The sequence below is a fragment of the Oryzias latipes genome, chromosome 13 (assembly GCF_002234675.1).
Source record: "Oryzias latipes chromosome 13, ASM223467v1".
NCBI classification, from domain to species: domain Eukaryota; kingdom Metazoa; phylum Chordata; class Actinopteri; order Beloniformes; family Adrianichthyidae; genus Oryzias; species Oryzias latipes.
The window spans coordinates 395052-409796 of NC_019871.2; the positions used below are offsets into that span (position 1 = coordinate 395052).

General features: G+C 45.3%; 1 protein-coding gene across 2 annotated transcripts in view; it reads right to left on the bottom strand.

Annotated features, from left to right (window-relative positions):
• Positions 1-2168: 2168 nt before the first annotated feature.
• The window catches only part of LOC101158411 (collagen alpha-5(IV) chain), a 50329-nt gene continuing 37752 nt past the window's right edge, over positions 2169-14745 (bottom strand). For both annotated transcript variants that reach the window (XM_020699858.1, XM_011492691.2), the window contains 10 exons: positions 14569-14699; positions 14414-14486; positions 7367-7438; positions 7168-7293; positions 6998-7096; positions 6123-6329; positions 4246-4420; positions 4048-4162; positions 3188-3360; positions 2169-2844 (listed from right to left, as the gene is read on the bottom strand). In XM_020699858.1, coding sequence (XP_020555517.1) covers positions 2763-2844; positions 3188-3360; positions 4048-4162; positions 4246-4420; positions 6123-6329; positions 6998-7096; positions 7168-7293; positions 7367-7438; positions 14414-14486; positions 14569-14699 — 1253 coding nt within the window. In that variant the 3' untranslated portion in view covers positions 2169-2762. The remainder of the gene's footprint in view (positions 2845-3187; positions 3361-4047; positions 4163-4245; positions 4421-6122; positions 6330-6997; positions 7097-7167; positions 7294-7366; positions 7439-14413; positions 14487-14568; positions 14700-14745) is intronic.

Consider the following 14745-nt stretch of genomic DNA (forward strand, 5'->3'; position numbering starts at 1 on the left):
TTTGGGTCTGAGGGTTCTGACCAGGAGAAGGATTTTCAGAGTACCTTCAGCTGTGTATTGTTTTTTAATCTTCTTCTCCTCGACACACTGCTGAGGTGAAGACACGTCTGACGGTGTCAGAGACTTTCCCGGGAGAAACCAGATGATCTTCTGGACGCTAAATCCTCTCTGACAGTTCCAGTCAGTGGCGGTTTGTGAGTCGTCTGCTCAATAATCTCACAGAAATGACTTCCCATCATTGTTCTCCTGAGTTTCTTCACTTTCATCATCTTCTTTAGCTTCTAATAAACAACACATTAACAGCCTGTGGTTGCCATAGCAACAGATTACCAGCAAATAGCCGTCGCTAAGGACCCTCTGGCATGAAGACGCACACGCGCGCCGGGGCATGATGGGAAGGCGCTGACATCATGCGTGCTCGCTGTGGTGCGAACAGTTTCCCTCTGAGTCACAGAGTTTGGTCTCCAACATTCAGGTTTACTGAGAAACAATTTGCTCTCATTTGCACAGAAGAGTTCCCGTCACGATCCCCGAGGGGACCGCCGGGGCGCCATGGCGGCCATGACACTGCCTCCAAATTAGGCCAATCCGAGAGCAGGAACAGAGGCAGAAGGCTGGACTGGAGGTTTCTGCAGGAGGACAAAGATCCAGATCTCACAGAGCAAACGTCCAGCGTGAAGAAGCTCCAACAGCATCTGGTCTGGTCCACGCCAAAGAGCCTAAAGCGCCATCATTTCTGTCCAGACGGGTTCTGGTCTCAGTCCGGTGAAGTCACAGCATCTTAGCTAGTGGTTAATAAAACCGAGAAGTTCTTGATCCAAAGGTCACGATGAGGTCAAAGTGGCTTCAAGTCGGAGTAAAACAGTAAAGGAAAAAACCAAAGCAGGATCAACGTCCCACAAAAGGTTCTAAACACAAATGTATCCAGACATCCAGAACTGTTCCTGCTGTAACCATGGACCCTTTCAAAAATCCTGGAAAAGGTTTGTCATGATTCCATTCAAAAAAACTTTCACAGAGTAGATTCAGCTTCTACTGGTTGATTGGTTTCAAGTATGTATTTGTTTTTCGTTACATACATTTGGGTTCATTTGGGCGGGAGAAGATTCATCTTCTAAACCCGTTTTTGTCCCTTTTGGGGTCACAGGGATGCTGGAGCCTATCCCAGCCACACGTGGGCGAAGGCAGGGGACATCCTGGACGGGTCGCCAGTATATCACAGGGCCAAATTCACCCCCCCCCCCCCCCATGCAATGCCATGAGCTGATTGCATCAACGCCACGACCATCAAGGGAGTGATTAAGACAAAGGGAGTCCCCACCAAGAATTGAAGAAGGACAGATGGATTAGAAAAGACTTTAGTTTGGTCGGATGGGATCAGAATCTCTGTCTTTATTTTTATGCAAAAACTGAGACGTAAACAGAGTTTTCTCCACAAGAATCTCAGAAATCCTGTTTTCATGGGTTTGAATTCTTTCAATGCTTCAATTTCTTTCAATTCATCAGTAGAACCTGAATCTCTACTTTATGAAAGTTTCTCTTTTGGAATATTATGAATTATGAAAACACTTCCATGATATTCTACGTTTTTGAAGAGGGTCTGTAGAAATCTGTCTCTTCTGTCTCGGTGTGTGTGCGTTCATTCGTGCATGCATGTGTGTGTTAGTGCGTTACTGCATGTGTGTTTCTGTGTGTGTGTGTCTCTTTGTTCTAAACCACCATCTTCTCTCCAGCAGTCTGAGCTCCACCATCGTCTCTCTTGTAGAAGCTCAAGCGCCCCCTAGTGTTTCCAAACAGCCGCGCACTCTCAGCCTGAAGGTCCATTCTCCTATTATCTAGAGCTTCAGGAGGTTCTGTTGCTTCCAATCATCTGAAGACAAATCCCACAACAACCGAAGCAAACAGACCCGCTTTAACGACAGGACAAACCACAGGAAACATGCCAGACATTCTCCTCTGACTTTGGGTCAAACGGGTCGGTCAGCACATCCACGCCCACAGTTCAGGACAGAGGCTTTCAGGAAACGTCACCTGGTGAGGGGTGGGGACTCAGTCTGAAGCAAACAGGAAACAGAGTCCTTATAAGGTAATGAGGAGGATCTGAAGGCACCAGGACAAGAAAGCCGTCCTCTGTTCAGAACCACAAAGCAGAAAAAAGATTCTTCAGATTCTGTTTCACTCAAATCTTTTTTATTGATTTACCTGCAAAGGTTTTTAAAACTTTCTCTGCAGAATCTGTTTGGCTTTCATGCATATTTTAGTAAATTCTCAGAGAATTCTTTGGTTTCTTTGTAGAAGTCTGTCCTGAAAGTTCCCTCGTTCTCTGTAAAACAGTGTGTGGGTTCTATGAGGCGGCAGTAGCGTCAACACAGGATAATAAATATGAAAGAAACAAACATCAAAGACATATTTCAACATCTGTGACTCACAGTTCAGATTCTTGTTAATAATAATTCCTAAAAAGTCTTTTATTATAATTTTTGTTTAGATATTTGTGGTCCTTCGTCACTACACGTTGAAGAATTGATCAGCTTTGTCTTGTCTTTGTCTCGTTCCAAACATTCAAACTGAACACAGTGATGTCATCAGCAAACAGGAGAACAGTGAACCGTTCCCTTTGGTACCCGTGTCTCCCAAAGTCCAGTGTGGATCTAAGCTTCTGCTGTCAGACCTGTGGTCAGTCCGTCTGTGACCCCTGATGTCTTCAAACCCAGGAGGGGGGCTCATGCGTTTCCTGGTTCCTGAGGGGGGGGGTCGGCCTTCTATGGTTCCTTCAAGCAGACCCGGCAGCGGCTGATCATCTCCTGGGTCTGGCCTCCTGAGTCGTTCCAGGGGCTGGGTTTGCTGCAGACATTTAAGGAGTGAGGACCCCGTGTTCATCTGCTGGCTGTACAACACTGCCACCTTCAGGTCATTCAGAAAACTGAAGATAGCTAAACTCTGAACTATCACCTTCTAACTTTTCTCCAAAAGGTTTTTCTGTTCTCAGGTCTTTAAAGTCCCAGACAAACATGTTTTTCTGCAGAGAACATGAAGACCATGACTCCACCCCCACATGATGTTACCATGGTGACCATAAGAGCACGGTGTCAGTGGGGCATTAAAGGTACAGCTTCTCAGATCTGTCTTTAGTTGTTCTGAGACAGCTTCCTGTCAGTGGAGCCAGGGAACAGAAAGGTGTGCTTACCTGAACATGCTGTTAGGCTTGAGTGCAGCCAGCCAGTAGCTGTAGCTGTCACTGTAGTAGCTGCAGGTTCCTCTGTCGTGACACTCGATGAAGGGAACCCTCCTGAAACTCTCCAGACAGGATCCGGGGGAAACAAGAGGCTGTCCTGAGCCCTCCGCCCCTACACCGGTCTCCTGCAGAGCAAAGGAATTTAAATTCATCACAGACCACCACAGATCTCTACAGACTACCACAGAACATTATAGACCACAACAGACCCTTACAGACCAACACAGATCTGGGATTTGAAACAGGGGACCTCCAGGGTTGGATCATTGTCAGAAATTCCTTTTTGTTTCTAGTTTTAGTTTAGACCGTTTTTACTGACCGCTGCTGGATCACTTAGTGTTTCTCTGTGAATAGATCATTTTCTGAATGTTTTCTGTCATCTTGTTTTGCCTCTAACCAGAGTGTCTCATCTGGAAGATCCTCCCGAACTTCAGATTCTGTTTATATGATGATGTTGATACTCAAGAAAAGGCGTCTTTAAGCCTCTAACCCTGGAGATGTCGCCTATTTAACAGTCTTTGTGGAATTACATTAATTGCGTAAACGGCTGAAAAGTTACAGTGGGGAAAAGAACGTCAACCCTAGAGCCAAAGCTCCGGTGGTAAGGGGTTCAAAAACCGTTCGCTGTAGATCAGACTTCATCGGCTGGAATTGATGGTTGTTTTTGTGTCAGTAGTGAAGTTTGTGGGGTGAAGTCAAACAAACACAGGACTGTCACCCATCAGTTACGTCACTGCCTCACGTAGCTTCAGTGAGAAGACTTTTACAGAGCATCAGGTCTTCATTGTGAACAGTTGTCTTCATCAGCTCACCATCACAAAGGAGTACCCGGACCACAGCGGCCTCCACCTTCTGGGGCATTCTGGGAAGTCCCTGGTCTGACTGTGGACGGCGATCACGTTGGCTTGGGCCTCACAAACGGCACACCTGCATCACAAAGGTGTCACATGACTGGTGTCAGTCTGGGTCCAGACCAGATGGGTCTGGGTCTCTGTGGACGCGGCGTTTACCGGCTGATGTAGCGCCTCAGGGTGTCCTCAGACAAGATGCTTTTGCTCTGCAGTTGGCTGTCGGCGGACAGCCAGTAAGAGTAGTCATTGCGTGATGCGTAACGACAGGTCCTGTCGGTGGTGCAGATCAGGAAAGGCATGGTGCTGAACTGCTTCAGGCAGCTGCCCAATGTTCCTGCAGGGACACAAGGACACAGGAGTGAAGGGTCAGCAGACGCTCTGAACTGGATCCTCTTAGATCTGATTCGCTTCATTCTCCCATCCAGATCTGGAGACTCTTCTTTTCAGCAGAGATCTTTGCTCTGAACCCGAGGCCCCTGTAGGCCTCCACCGAGGCCCCTGTAGGCCTCCTCCGAGGCCCCTGTAGGCCTCCACCGGGGCCCCTGTAGGCCTCCACAAAGGCCCCTGTAGGCCTCCTCCGAGGCCCCTGTAGGCCTCCACCGAGGCCCCTGTAGGCCTTCTCCGAGGCCCCTGTAGGCCTCCACCGAGGCCCCTGTAGGCCTCCTCCGAGGCCCCTGTAGGCCTCCTCAAAGGCCCCTGTAGGCCTCCTCAAAGGCCCCTGTAGGCCTCCACCGAGGCCCCTGTAGGCCTCCACCGAGGCCCCTGTAGGCCTCCACCGGTGGCTCTTTGGCTCTTAGTGGTTCTCGCTGAGTTTGATCAGTAAGAAAGTGAATGGTTCTTCTAGTGTAAAAGGTCTAGAAGTAAGAATTCCTGAGATTATTGGACCCATTTCTGTCCTTTGAAGAACTGCTGATGTCCCGCACTAAACTGACCCAAAACAAACAATATGTTTCCAACATTATTTGATGCTTTTTAGTTTGTTGTTCAGTGTCATGTGGTTCTGCCAAGGTGTTCTGGACCACCTCCTACCCGGTCATGTGACAATTCTAAAGGACAGTTCAGCAGAAGTTTAGCTGGATCAGATCCTCCTGGAGTCGTCTCATCTCCTTTAGAAACACGTCGATTCCATCAAAGTAGAAGATTAAAAGCAGTCATCTGACTTGGTTTAGTTTTCATTATGGACGGCGGTTCTCTGTCTGAATTAGAGTGGTCACAGAGGCCTTCCTTCAGAACCAGATCGACCCAAAACTCTCCCACTGGGAAGGATCCAGATCAGGAGTAAGGCTTGTTGACAAGCACTGCTTCTTGCTTTTTCTGATTGGCTGGACACATCTGATCCAGGTAATCAGCCGCAAGTAAGGCAAGGAAACCGGCCCTTGAGGCCTGGAGTTCCCCCCACCCCTGATCCAAATGTTCCTAACCGGAACCAGAAGCTGTGAGCCCTTAATGCGGGGTTCACAGCACGTCAACAAGGAGGCTCCACAGCCAAGTCCTGGACAAAGGTGTCATCTACCTCACCCCTCTTGACAAGACCTTCACAGGCCTCAGTCGCGACCCGGGACCTGCAGGGGAATCTGGGTTTTGGAGTTTTCAGAGAATTTGGTTTTAACGTATAACAAATGGAGCTGTAGCCCCCCCGTTCGGCTTTCAGGTGTGAAGAACAAACGTCCACTGACGGCTTTTGTCCCTCATGTGTTATCTCGCTCGATGGGGTTGCTACGTTCAGGAGAACACGTCTTTGAGGCTGAAAGAACTCTGCAGTTCTAAATATTAGTGATGGAACCCGAGACAAAACATTTGACCTTTAAAAGCCGAACTAGCGTCAAACAGAACAACTTTGACCCAAAGAACCTCTTCAGTGTTTGAGGAGGAACATCTTCCTGATCTGGACGTCACATGAACAGAACCGACCCCTCAGCTGCTAATGTCCCTCCAACATCTCCTCGTACTGAGAAACCAGAGACTTTTGGGGTTGTAGGTTTGATTCCTCCTTTCAGAGGTCATTGTTGAACTTCAGCATGAAGGTGTGGTGTTACCCAGGTCTTGTCCATGAGCTCGATTGTTGCCGTTGACAAAGAGCAGCGAGTATCCGTCGTAGATTTTGGTGGAGCCCTGAGGGCACTGTGGAACGGACACCGTCTGGCTGTGTCTGGTGAAGAGGAAGGCGCTCTTTAAATCACAGTTTCCATTTGGTGCACCAGGAGGGCCTTTCCTTCCAGGTAAACCTCTTTCCCCTTTAACACCTGAAAACCAAGACAGGGCTTTAAATACTTGATGGTTTCAGGTAAAGACGTCCCAATTTGTTCACATGATCGGAGATCAGGCCCGAACGTAGTTTCAGACTCAATCTGGATAGGATGCCATATCCCAATCAGGAATTAGATATTTATTTGAGATATTTTTTTTTAATCAGAACTAAATAAATCAGATAAATACTGTAGAAAAGGTCTGGGTATCATAAACGTAACATAACATTTTATCTGACAGCGGTTTGAGAGGGAGGTGCTCCAAAACCGTTTGGTAAAGTTAGCTGGAAAGTCACAGATTCAGACTCCTGGGATCCATAACTCTTTTAATAAACGTTTTAAACTGACAAGAGCTCTCCTGCTGCTGACAGTAGGGCGGGTGCCAAGGGAGTGTCTACAAAGTGCAAGCAGCGAAAGAAAGGGAAAAAAAGAAATCTATAATATATTTTAAAAAACTACCATCGATGAGAACTCGTCATCAGCAAATTCAGGCTACAACAAAGACTTTAAAAGAAAGTCTTCATTATTTGTAAAAGAATTCAAGATTGATCACATTTGATGAAAAATGTCTGAAGATCTCCAGACTACAAACTTCCTCACACAACTACTAATTACCAGTTATTAGTTAACTGTTTTGAAAGGAACAAAGGAGGAAAGACCCGTACCTTTCTGGCCCGGTTGTCCACGGGCTCCTTCATCCCCTTTGGGTCCAGTACTTCCCCACCTCCCTTTCTGACCTTCTTGACCTTTCCTCCCGTATCTCCCTGACACAGAAACCCAGTTTGAAGAGCTGCATGTTTCCACCATGTTGTTACTCTCCCGCAGCACAACAAACCTGGGAGTCCTGGCAATCCTGGGGCCCCTGGGGGGCCTCTCAACCCTTTTTCTCCTGGGAATCCAGGAAGACCCTGGTCACCAGGCAGCGGTGAGACAGGGCTAAGAACATCTCTCCCTCTTTCTCCTGCACAGAACCGTGTTCAGCAGACCGTTACCTTCAGTCTACAGGTGTTTGCATGCAGGTGATTGGGCTTTACCTGGCATGCCTGTGTCTCCAGGGGATCCTCGTGAGCCTTTGATGCCCGATGGCCCAGGTGTTCCCTTCAAACCTGGAAGACAGGAAGAAGAAAATGTTGGACTGCCCATCAAAAATCCTAGAAAGAGTTGTAGTTAAGCAGCTTTACTGCCACCTACAGGACAACAGCCACTTTGAAGACTTTCAGTCGGGGTTTAGACCTCACCACAGCACGGAAACTGCAGTAGTTAGAGTCTCTAATGACTTTTTAATGGCCTCAGAAAAGGGACTACTTTCTATTCTGGTCCTATTAGACCTCAGTCCAGCCTTTGACACTATCGACCACAGTATTTTACTCCATAGACTAGAGCAGGACATAGGGATCAGAGGATCTGCTCTCCAGTGGTTTAAATCCTATCTGTCCGATAGGTATCAGTTCGTTAATGTAAATGGACATTTCTCTGTGTACTCGAGTCAACTATGGAGTCCCACAGGGCTCAGTCTTGGGACCGATCCTGTTTACGCTTTATATGCTACCCCTAGGAGACATAATCAGGAAACACAGCATTAATTTTCATTGTTATGCCGACGATACGCAGTTGTATTTATCCATGAAACCTGACCAGAATGACGATATAGAGAAACTGAACGCCTGCATCAGTGACATCAAGACCTGGATGACAATTAATGACCTCTTGAACCTAGAAAAAACTGAGGTCATTATAGATAGATAGATAGATAGATAGATAGATAGATAGATAGATAGATAGATAGATAGATAGATAGATAGATAGATAGATAGATAGATAGATAGATAGAATAGATAGATAGATAGATAGATAGATAGATAGATAGATAGATAGATAGATAGATAGATAGATAGATAGATAGATAGATAGATAGATAGATAGATAGATAATAGATAGATAGATAGATAGATAGATAGATAGATAGATAGATAGATAGATAGATAGATAGATAGATAGATAGATAGATAGATAGATAGATAGATAGATAGATAGATTAGATAGATAGATAGATAGATAGATAGATAGATAGATAGATAGATAGATAGATAGATAGATAGATAGATAGATAGATAGAAACTTTATTAATCTCCCAAAGGAGAAATTCAGGTGTCCGGTAGCAAAACACACAACCACACACAACAAACAACAGTAAAAAGACAGTTCACAAAATAATATCAGTTCACATCAGGCAGGTTCATTAAACAGCCTGATAGCTGTAGGGACAAATGAGTTCTTAAAGCGCTCTGTCCTGCAGCGCAGTGAAAGGAGCCTATTACTCCGTGAGCCCTTCTGACCAGACATCGTGTTGTGCAAGGGATGTCTGGGATTGTCCAGTATGCTCTGAGTCAAAGCCCTCATCCTCTTCTGTAGCACAGATCCCAGAGAGTCCATCCTCCTCCCGATCACAGATGCACATCTCTTAATCAGTTTGTCCAATCGAGTGCAATCCCTTGTGGTCACACTGCCACCCCAGCATACAACCCCATAGAAGACAGCACTCGCCACAACCGACTGATTAAAGAGGAGCAACATGTCAGTATCAAAGGACCTCAGCTTTCTCAGGAAGAACAGCCTACTCTGCCCTTTCTTATACAGAGCATGAGCCTGCTCCGACCAGTCCAGTTTGTGGTCAAGGTCCACACCCAAGTACTTGTAGGAGTCAACCACTTCGATTCCCCCTCCATCGATGATCACTGGCTGGTGGGAGGACTTCCTACTAAAGTCAATAATCATCTCCTTGGTCTTTGATGTGTTCAGCACAAGACCATTGTACCTGCTCCAGGAGGTGAATCTGGTGATGAGCTCCCTGTACTCACTCTCATCCTCTCCCTTTACACACGCCACAATAGCAGTGTCGTCCAAATACTTCTGGACATGACAAGCTGCAGATGCATAATTAAAGTCAGCAGTGTAGAGTGTGAAGAGAAAAGGCGATAGTACAGTTCCCTGTGGTGCTCCGGTGTTGCTCATCAATGTCCCAGATACACAGTCTCCTAGTCGGACAAACTGTGACCTAAGAGTCAGATAGTTGTGGATCCAGCGAACAAAAACTGGATCAACTCCCATCCTCTCGAGATTCCTCTTCAGCAGCTGAGGCTGGACTGTATCAAAGGCACTTGTGAAATCGAAAAACATCACCCTCACATATCTGCCAGTCAATTCCAGAAAGGAGAGCACCCTATGGACCATATAAAGGACTGCATCCTCCACTCCCATACTGTCCTGAAGGGGACTGAAGGGGGTCAAGCGCCCCCTCCATCAGGGGTTTGAGCCTCCGGAGTAGTAGCCTCTCAAAAGTCTTCATTATGACAGATTTTAGGGCAACTGGTCTGTAGTCCTTCATCCCTGCAGGCCTTGTCACCTTGGGCACACTTCCTCTACTCTTATAGGTGGTACAGCATCAGGGCTGGAGCTGGAGCAGGCACTGCTGGGTGGAGGAGAAGAGCAGGTCACAGCCGCAGAGGTGTAGGAGCTGCCACTTGGTGGAGTAGAGGAACCAGTCACAGCAGCAGAAGTCAAGGATCGGTCACTGGGTGGAAAAGGGGAGCCGGTCACAGCAGCAGAGGTGGAAGAGTCACTGATGGTTGGGCATGGGTGAGCGTGTTATACTAGGTCCTATAAACCTCAGAAATGCTCTGTCTGCTCAGATAGTCTCCCTGGATGGCATAAGCATAGCCCCCAATTCCACAGTTAGAAACCTTGGGGTCTTATCTGACCAGGATTTATCATTTAAGGCTCACATATCTCAGGCGTGTAGAACTGCCTTTTTCACCTGCGGAATATTGCTAAGATCAGAAATCTACTTTCTAAGAGTGATGCTGAAAAACTCATCCATGCATTTGTTACGTCTAGACTGGATTACTGTAACTCCTTGTTAGCAGCGTGTCCTAAGAGTTCCTTAAGAAGTCTCCAGCTTGTTCAGAACGCAACAGCTAGATTGTTAGCTGGAACTAGCAGAAGAGATCACATCACTCCTGTGTTAGTTTCACTTCACTGGATCCCAGTTGATTCTAGAATCAAGTTCAAGATCCTCCTGTTAACCTATAAGGCCTTACATGGAATGGCCCCGTCCTATATTAAGGACCTCATAGTCCCTTACCATCCAATCAGAACACTTCACTCACTAAATGCAGGACTGCTTGTGGTTCCTCGAATTAGTAAAAGTACGGTTGGAGGTAGAGCGTTTAGTCACCAAGCCCCTGTTTTATGGAATAAACTCCCAGCTCATGTAAGAGAGGCCGACTCAGTTTCTACATTCAAAGTTAGACTGAAAACATTCCTCTGTGGACAGGATTATTGTCAGACTAGTTAGTATTCAGAGATTATTTAACTTACTATTATCATGTTTGAGTTCAACTTAACAATAACAATTAGTGGTCAGTAGGCTGCTAGAAGCTGGAGAAAGTCTGGAGCACTGAGGTTCTGTCCTCTATTCTCGTCTACTCTCCTCTATTCTTGATCTTTATTCATCATTTAGTTCTCCATGCCTCCGTTTGGTTCAGTGGGATTCATGTACCGTCCCTCTTTCCCCTCCTGGGGAGTGATTCCAGAATCCAGTTGGCTTGTCTGTGCTCCTGTCCCTGACTGTGGACCTCCTCTCTGCTCCTACAGTTGGCTGTGGACCCCCCCCCCCTGGTTCGTCTGGCGCCCCCAGCCGTCCCCCCACCCATCTGGATGAAGCTCATCTGCTGGACTATTCAAACATGTAGTTGTAGAGTTATATAAATTAATTATTTTCTAAGAGTTCTGGTCCATCGCCTGTCCGTCCTGGGGTAGTACCCCTCTTTCATGTGGGCACCCCTGAGGTTTCTTCGTTTTTTCCTGGAATCCGTTTTTTTAGGATTTTTTCCTCACAGTGGAGGAAGGTCTAAGGCTGTGCTTCTCAATTAGTGGGGCACACGATGCCATGCCAGTGGGGGGGGGGGGGCAACTAATTGCAGTTTTAGGCACAGGCAAAACGGGCAATTGCCCAGGGCGCAAATTTAACGGGGGGCGGTGGCGACAGTGGCTCAGTGCTTGGAAATAAAATCTGCTCCACTATTGGTTTCCTATGATGTTACATCACAGTTTGTAACAGCCGGAAATTGTGAACTGCCGTCCTGCAGCTGCTGTCTGTGAAGGAAAAGGGGAGGGGCCTCAGGCTGCAGGTGGAACGGAGCACAGCCTCGATTGCGCAACACCTAGATCATGGCATGCCTTTAGATCAGTGTTTTTCAACCGGTGTGCCAAGGGAGATGAGCCATTTTTACTGACCTAAAAACATTTCCATCCCCAGGATATCAACTCTGTGTTCATCCAAACAGGTCCTGATAAAACAATGAGTAGTTAGGAATATGAAAGATCAGAAAATACTTTTTTCTTTCTGTTTATTTGATTCTATTAAAGACATTTTGATAAGAATGATGGTACCACGATTTAGCCGCAGCTTCAGCTGTTTTCTGAAAAGTCCCGCCCCTTTAACTGTCTCCACCAATCATTCTTGGAGGCTTAATCACATGTCATCAGTCTGACCAATCAGAAGTGGTTAAAGTCTTCACTTCCTTGTTCTGATTCTGCTCATAAAGTCTCTCAGTTCCAGCAGAAATACCAGCTAAAGCTCGTCTTTAGCGGTGTAGCTTTCCACAGAGTCCGGTGTCAGACCGTGGAACAAGAGAACAAAACCATGAAGCTCAGAGTAAAGAGTCTGTCTGCCATCACTACATCTCCCATGATGCATTGGGTTAAAGTGACAGCGTCTCAGCGTACAATGAGTAAATGGTAAATGGCGTATACTTATATAGCGCTTTACAGTCACACACATTCACACTCTGCCAAACGCTGGTGCCAACCTCCTACCAGAGGCAAAGTCTTCTCTGTTAAACCACAACAAACACACATCAACCAGTTTTTCATTCTTGATGAAATCAGAGGTCAGAGGTCAACAGTTTAGTTCTCCTTCCAGGTTTGTTTCTTAACAGCCAAACATCCCAGAGTTTGGTCCAAGTCATCTTTCTGACTGAAACACTTTTCTAAGAACGTCTGGATCATTTTAGATGTTAAACTGAAGAAGAAGTAAGAACATTTAATGAACAGGATTAAGGTTAAACAGACACAATTAAACTAAATTGAAACAATTTAATCATCTAAGAGAAATAAAATATTTTAGTTAAACTTTTCAAAGACTTAATCTTTGATTAAGACAAAAGAAAAACGAATAAAACTTCAACATGTTTGTTCACTTTTAGTGCAGCTACAGAAAACATAAATATAATGTTGGTCTTTTTGTGTAAAATGAATCAAACATATTGTGACCATATTGATCAAAAATTAAAATTGTCTTTGCACTGACATTGAAAAAATTCTTAAAAAATAAATCACTATTTAGAAAGGATATATTTGGTTTTTGTTAACATGTTAATAAACTGGAGGGAAAAACAACTACCAGGGTAAAATGTCAAATAATTTAGTTGAAAATTATTACTGAAAAGTAACTTAACTTTTATTACATCTTATAGAAAAAACAGCTGCAACTTCCAGCTTTTTCTACAACAATTATCACAAAAATGCATTTGAGATCATGGAGGGACTGTTCATCAATACAGACCATAGAGTTTCTCCTTTTTTAATTTTTGGATGCTGGTGTGCATTTTTGTCGAGGAGAAAGTGTGGCTTGGCTCAGAAAAGGTTGAAAAACACTGATATAGATTACTCATGCAAATGATGTCATTCTGTATTAACTACTGCAGACATTTTGATGACGTGTCTTTATTTTCCATAAGTGATCGACCCTGGGAGTATTTCAGGCAGGGAGCTCAGCAGTGCGTTTAGCTGGTTACTCCTCTCTGCAGGCGCTTCAGTCTGATCAACTCACCTGTTCAGCGTCCTACTTAAGTTCCGGGTGTGCGGTCCAATCCCTCTTTTTCCATTTCTGGGAGCTCTGCGCTCATCACCCCACCCTCCTCCCCGGCTTCCACCTGTGAGCTTCGTTAGGGGTTGTTTATTACCCAAAGTTTTCTATGGAGATCTCTGTTTTATGGATCTGAACGGAGCCTTGTGCCAAACTAAAAGAAATATGGAATAAATCTTCTTTACTGCACGAGTTTTCTGACTGAAATGTGTTCTTTGTCTGCCTGTGGCTTAGTTGGTGTCAGTATTTGACATAAAGACAGCAGGTAATGCAGGACAACAGCTGCACTTTATGACATCATTAATAAACAATCCATCATTTAGATAAAAAATCAGCACAATGTTTTTATCTATTTCTTCAGCCTAAAAACATTAAATATGATGGTGCTGCTGTGTTCATGTTTCAGATCAATGTACATTTAATATTATTTATTGATTGAATTATTTTTCTCAGCATCAAATGGTTCAGTTGGTCAAAATGTTTCTAGTTTAATGCACAGGAAATGCATGCGAAACATTTTTTTTTCTAGGGGGGCCTTGCAGAAAATAATTGAGAAGCACTGGTCTAAGGGCAGGGATGCCCAGTTTAGGTTAGTCTGTTTAGTTAGTTTTGCCAATACCTACTGAATTCTATGAATTCCTGTTCTTTATGATTTCATGTTTCTTATACAATTACCGCTATGAAGCCCATCATCGACTATTTGAAATATAAACTGAACTGAATTCAAACTGGTTTGGTGTTTTGTGGACTGGGGGGTTTGACCACGTCTGTGTCCCGCAGGTCCTGGTTCTATGGTGGTCTGCTGTTGGAGCGTTAGATCTCTATACCTAGGGCTTGGCCAGCGGTGCTGGTGGAAAGTCAAACTTGTTTGAACGCTAAGATTCACCCTTCATCTTTCATGGTCATAATTCTTCGGCGCAGAAGACAAGTGAAGGAGTTGTTTGGCTATAGGAGTTCATCTCTGCTGTTTTCTGCATATGTGGTCTTTACAGCTGTGACCCCTGACCTCCAGCTTATTCTCTGGAGCAATTTGATGCAAAGAGCAAAATGGGAGGTGGTTTAGTCAGCACCCTCAAGTCTGAGGCCATGTCTTAGGTAAGTGGTTAAAATACAAAGGAGTTTATAAGTCTTCCTTTCTCAACGAAAGTCCTACCAGGAGGTCCTTTTTGGCCAACTGCTCCTCTTGAACCTTTCTCTCCAGGAGGCCCCTGGCATCCTTGTCCACCCTATCAAAAACAAAAGTTGGTCCTTTACTTTACTCTACATTTATAAACTAAATGCTGCTATTTAGAGCATGACATGACAAACCTGAAGACCCTCTGGACCATTCTCCCCAGCAGGACCAGGGCGCCCCGAAAGACCCATTTGCCCCATAGATCCTTTATCTCCTTTGAAACCGAGACCTGGGCGACCAGGAGGACCTGGTGAGCCAGGTGGGCCTATAGATGAATGGATCAGTCATAATATTAATGTTTTACCCCTTTT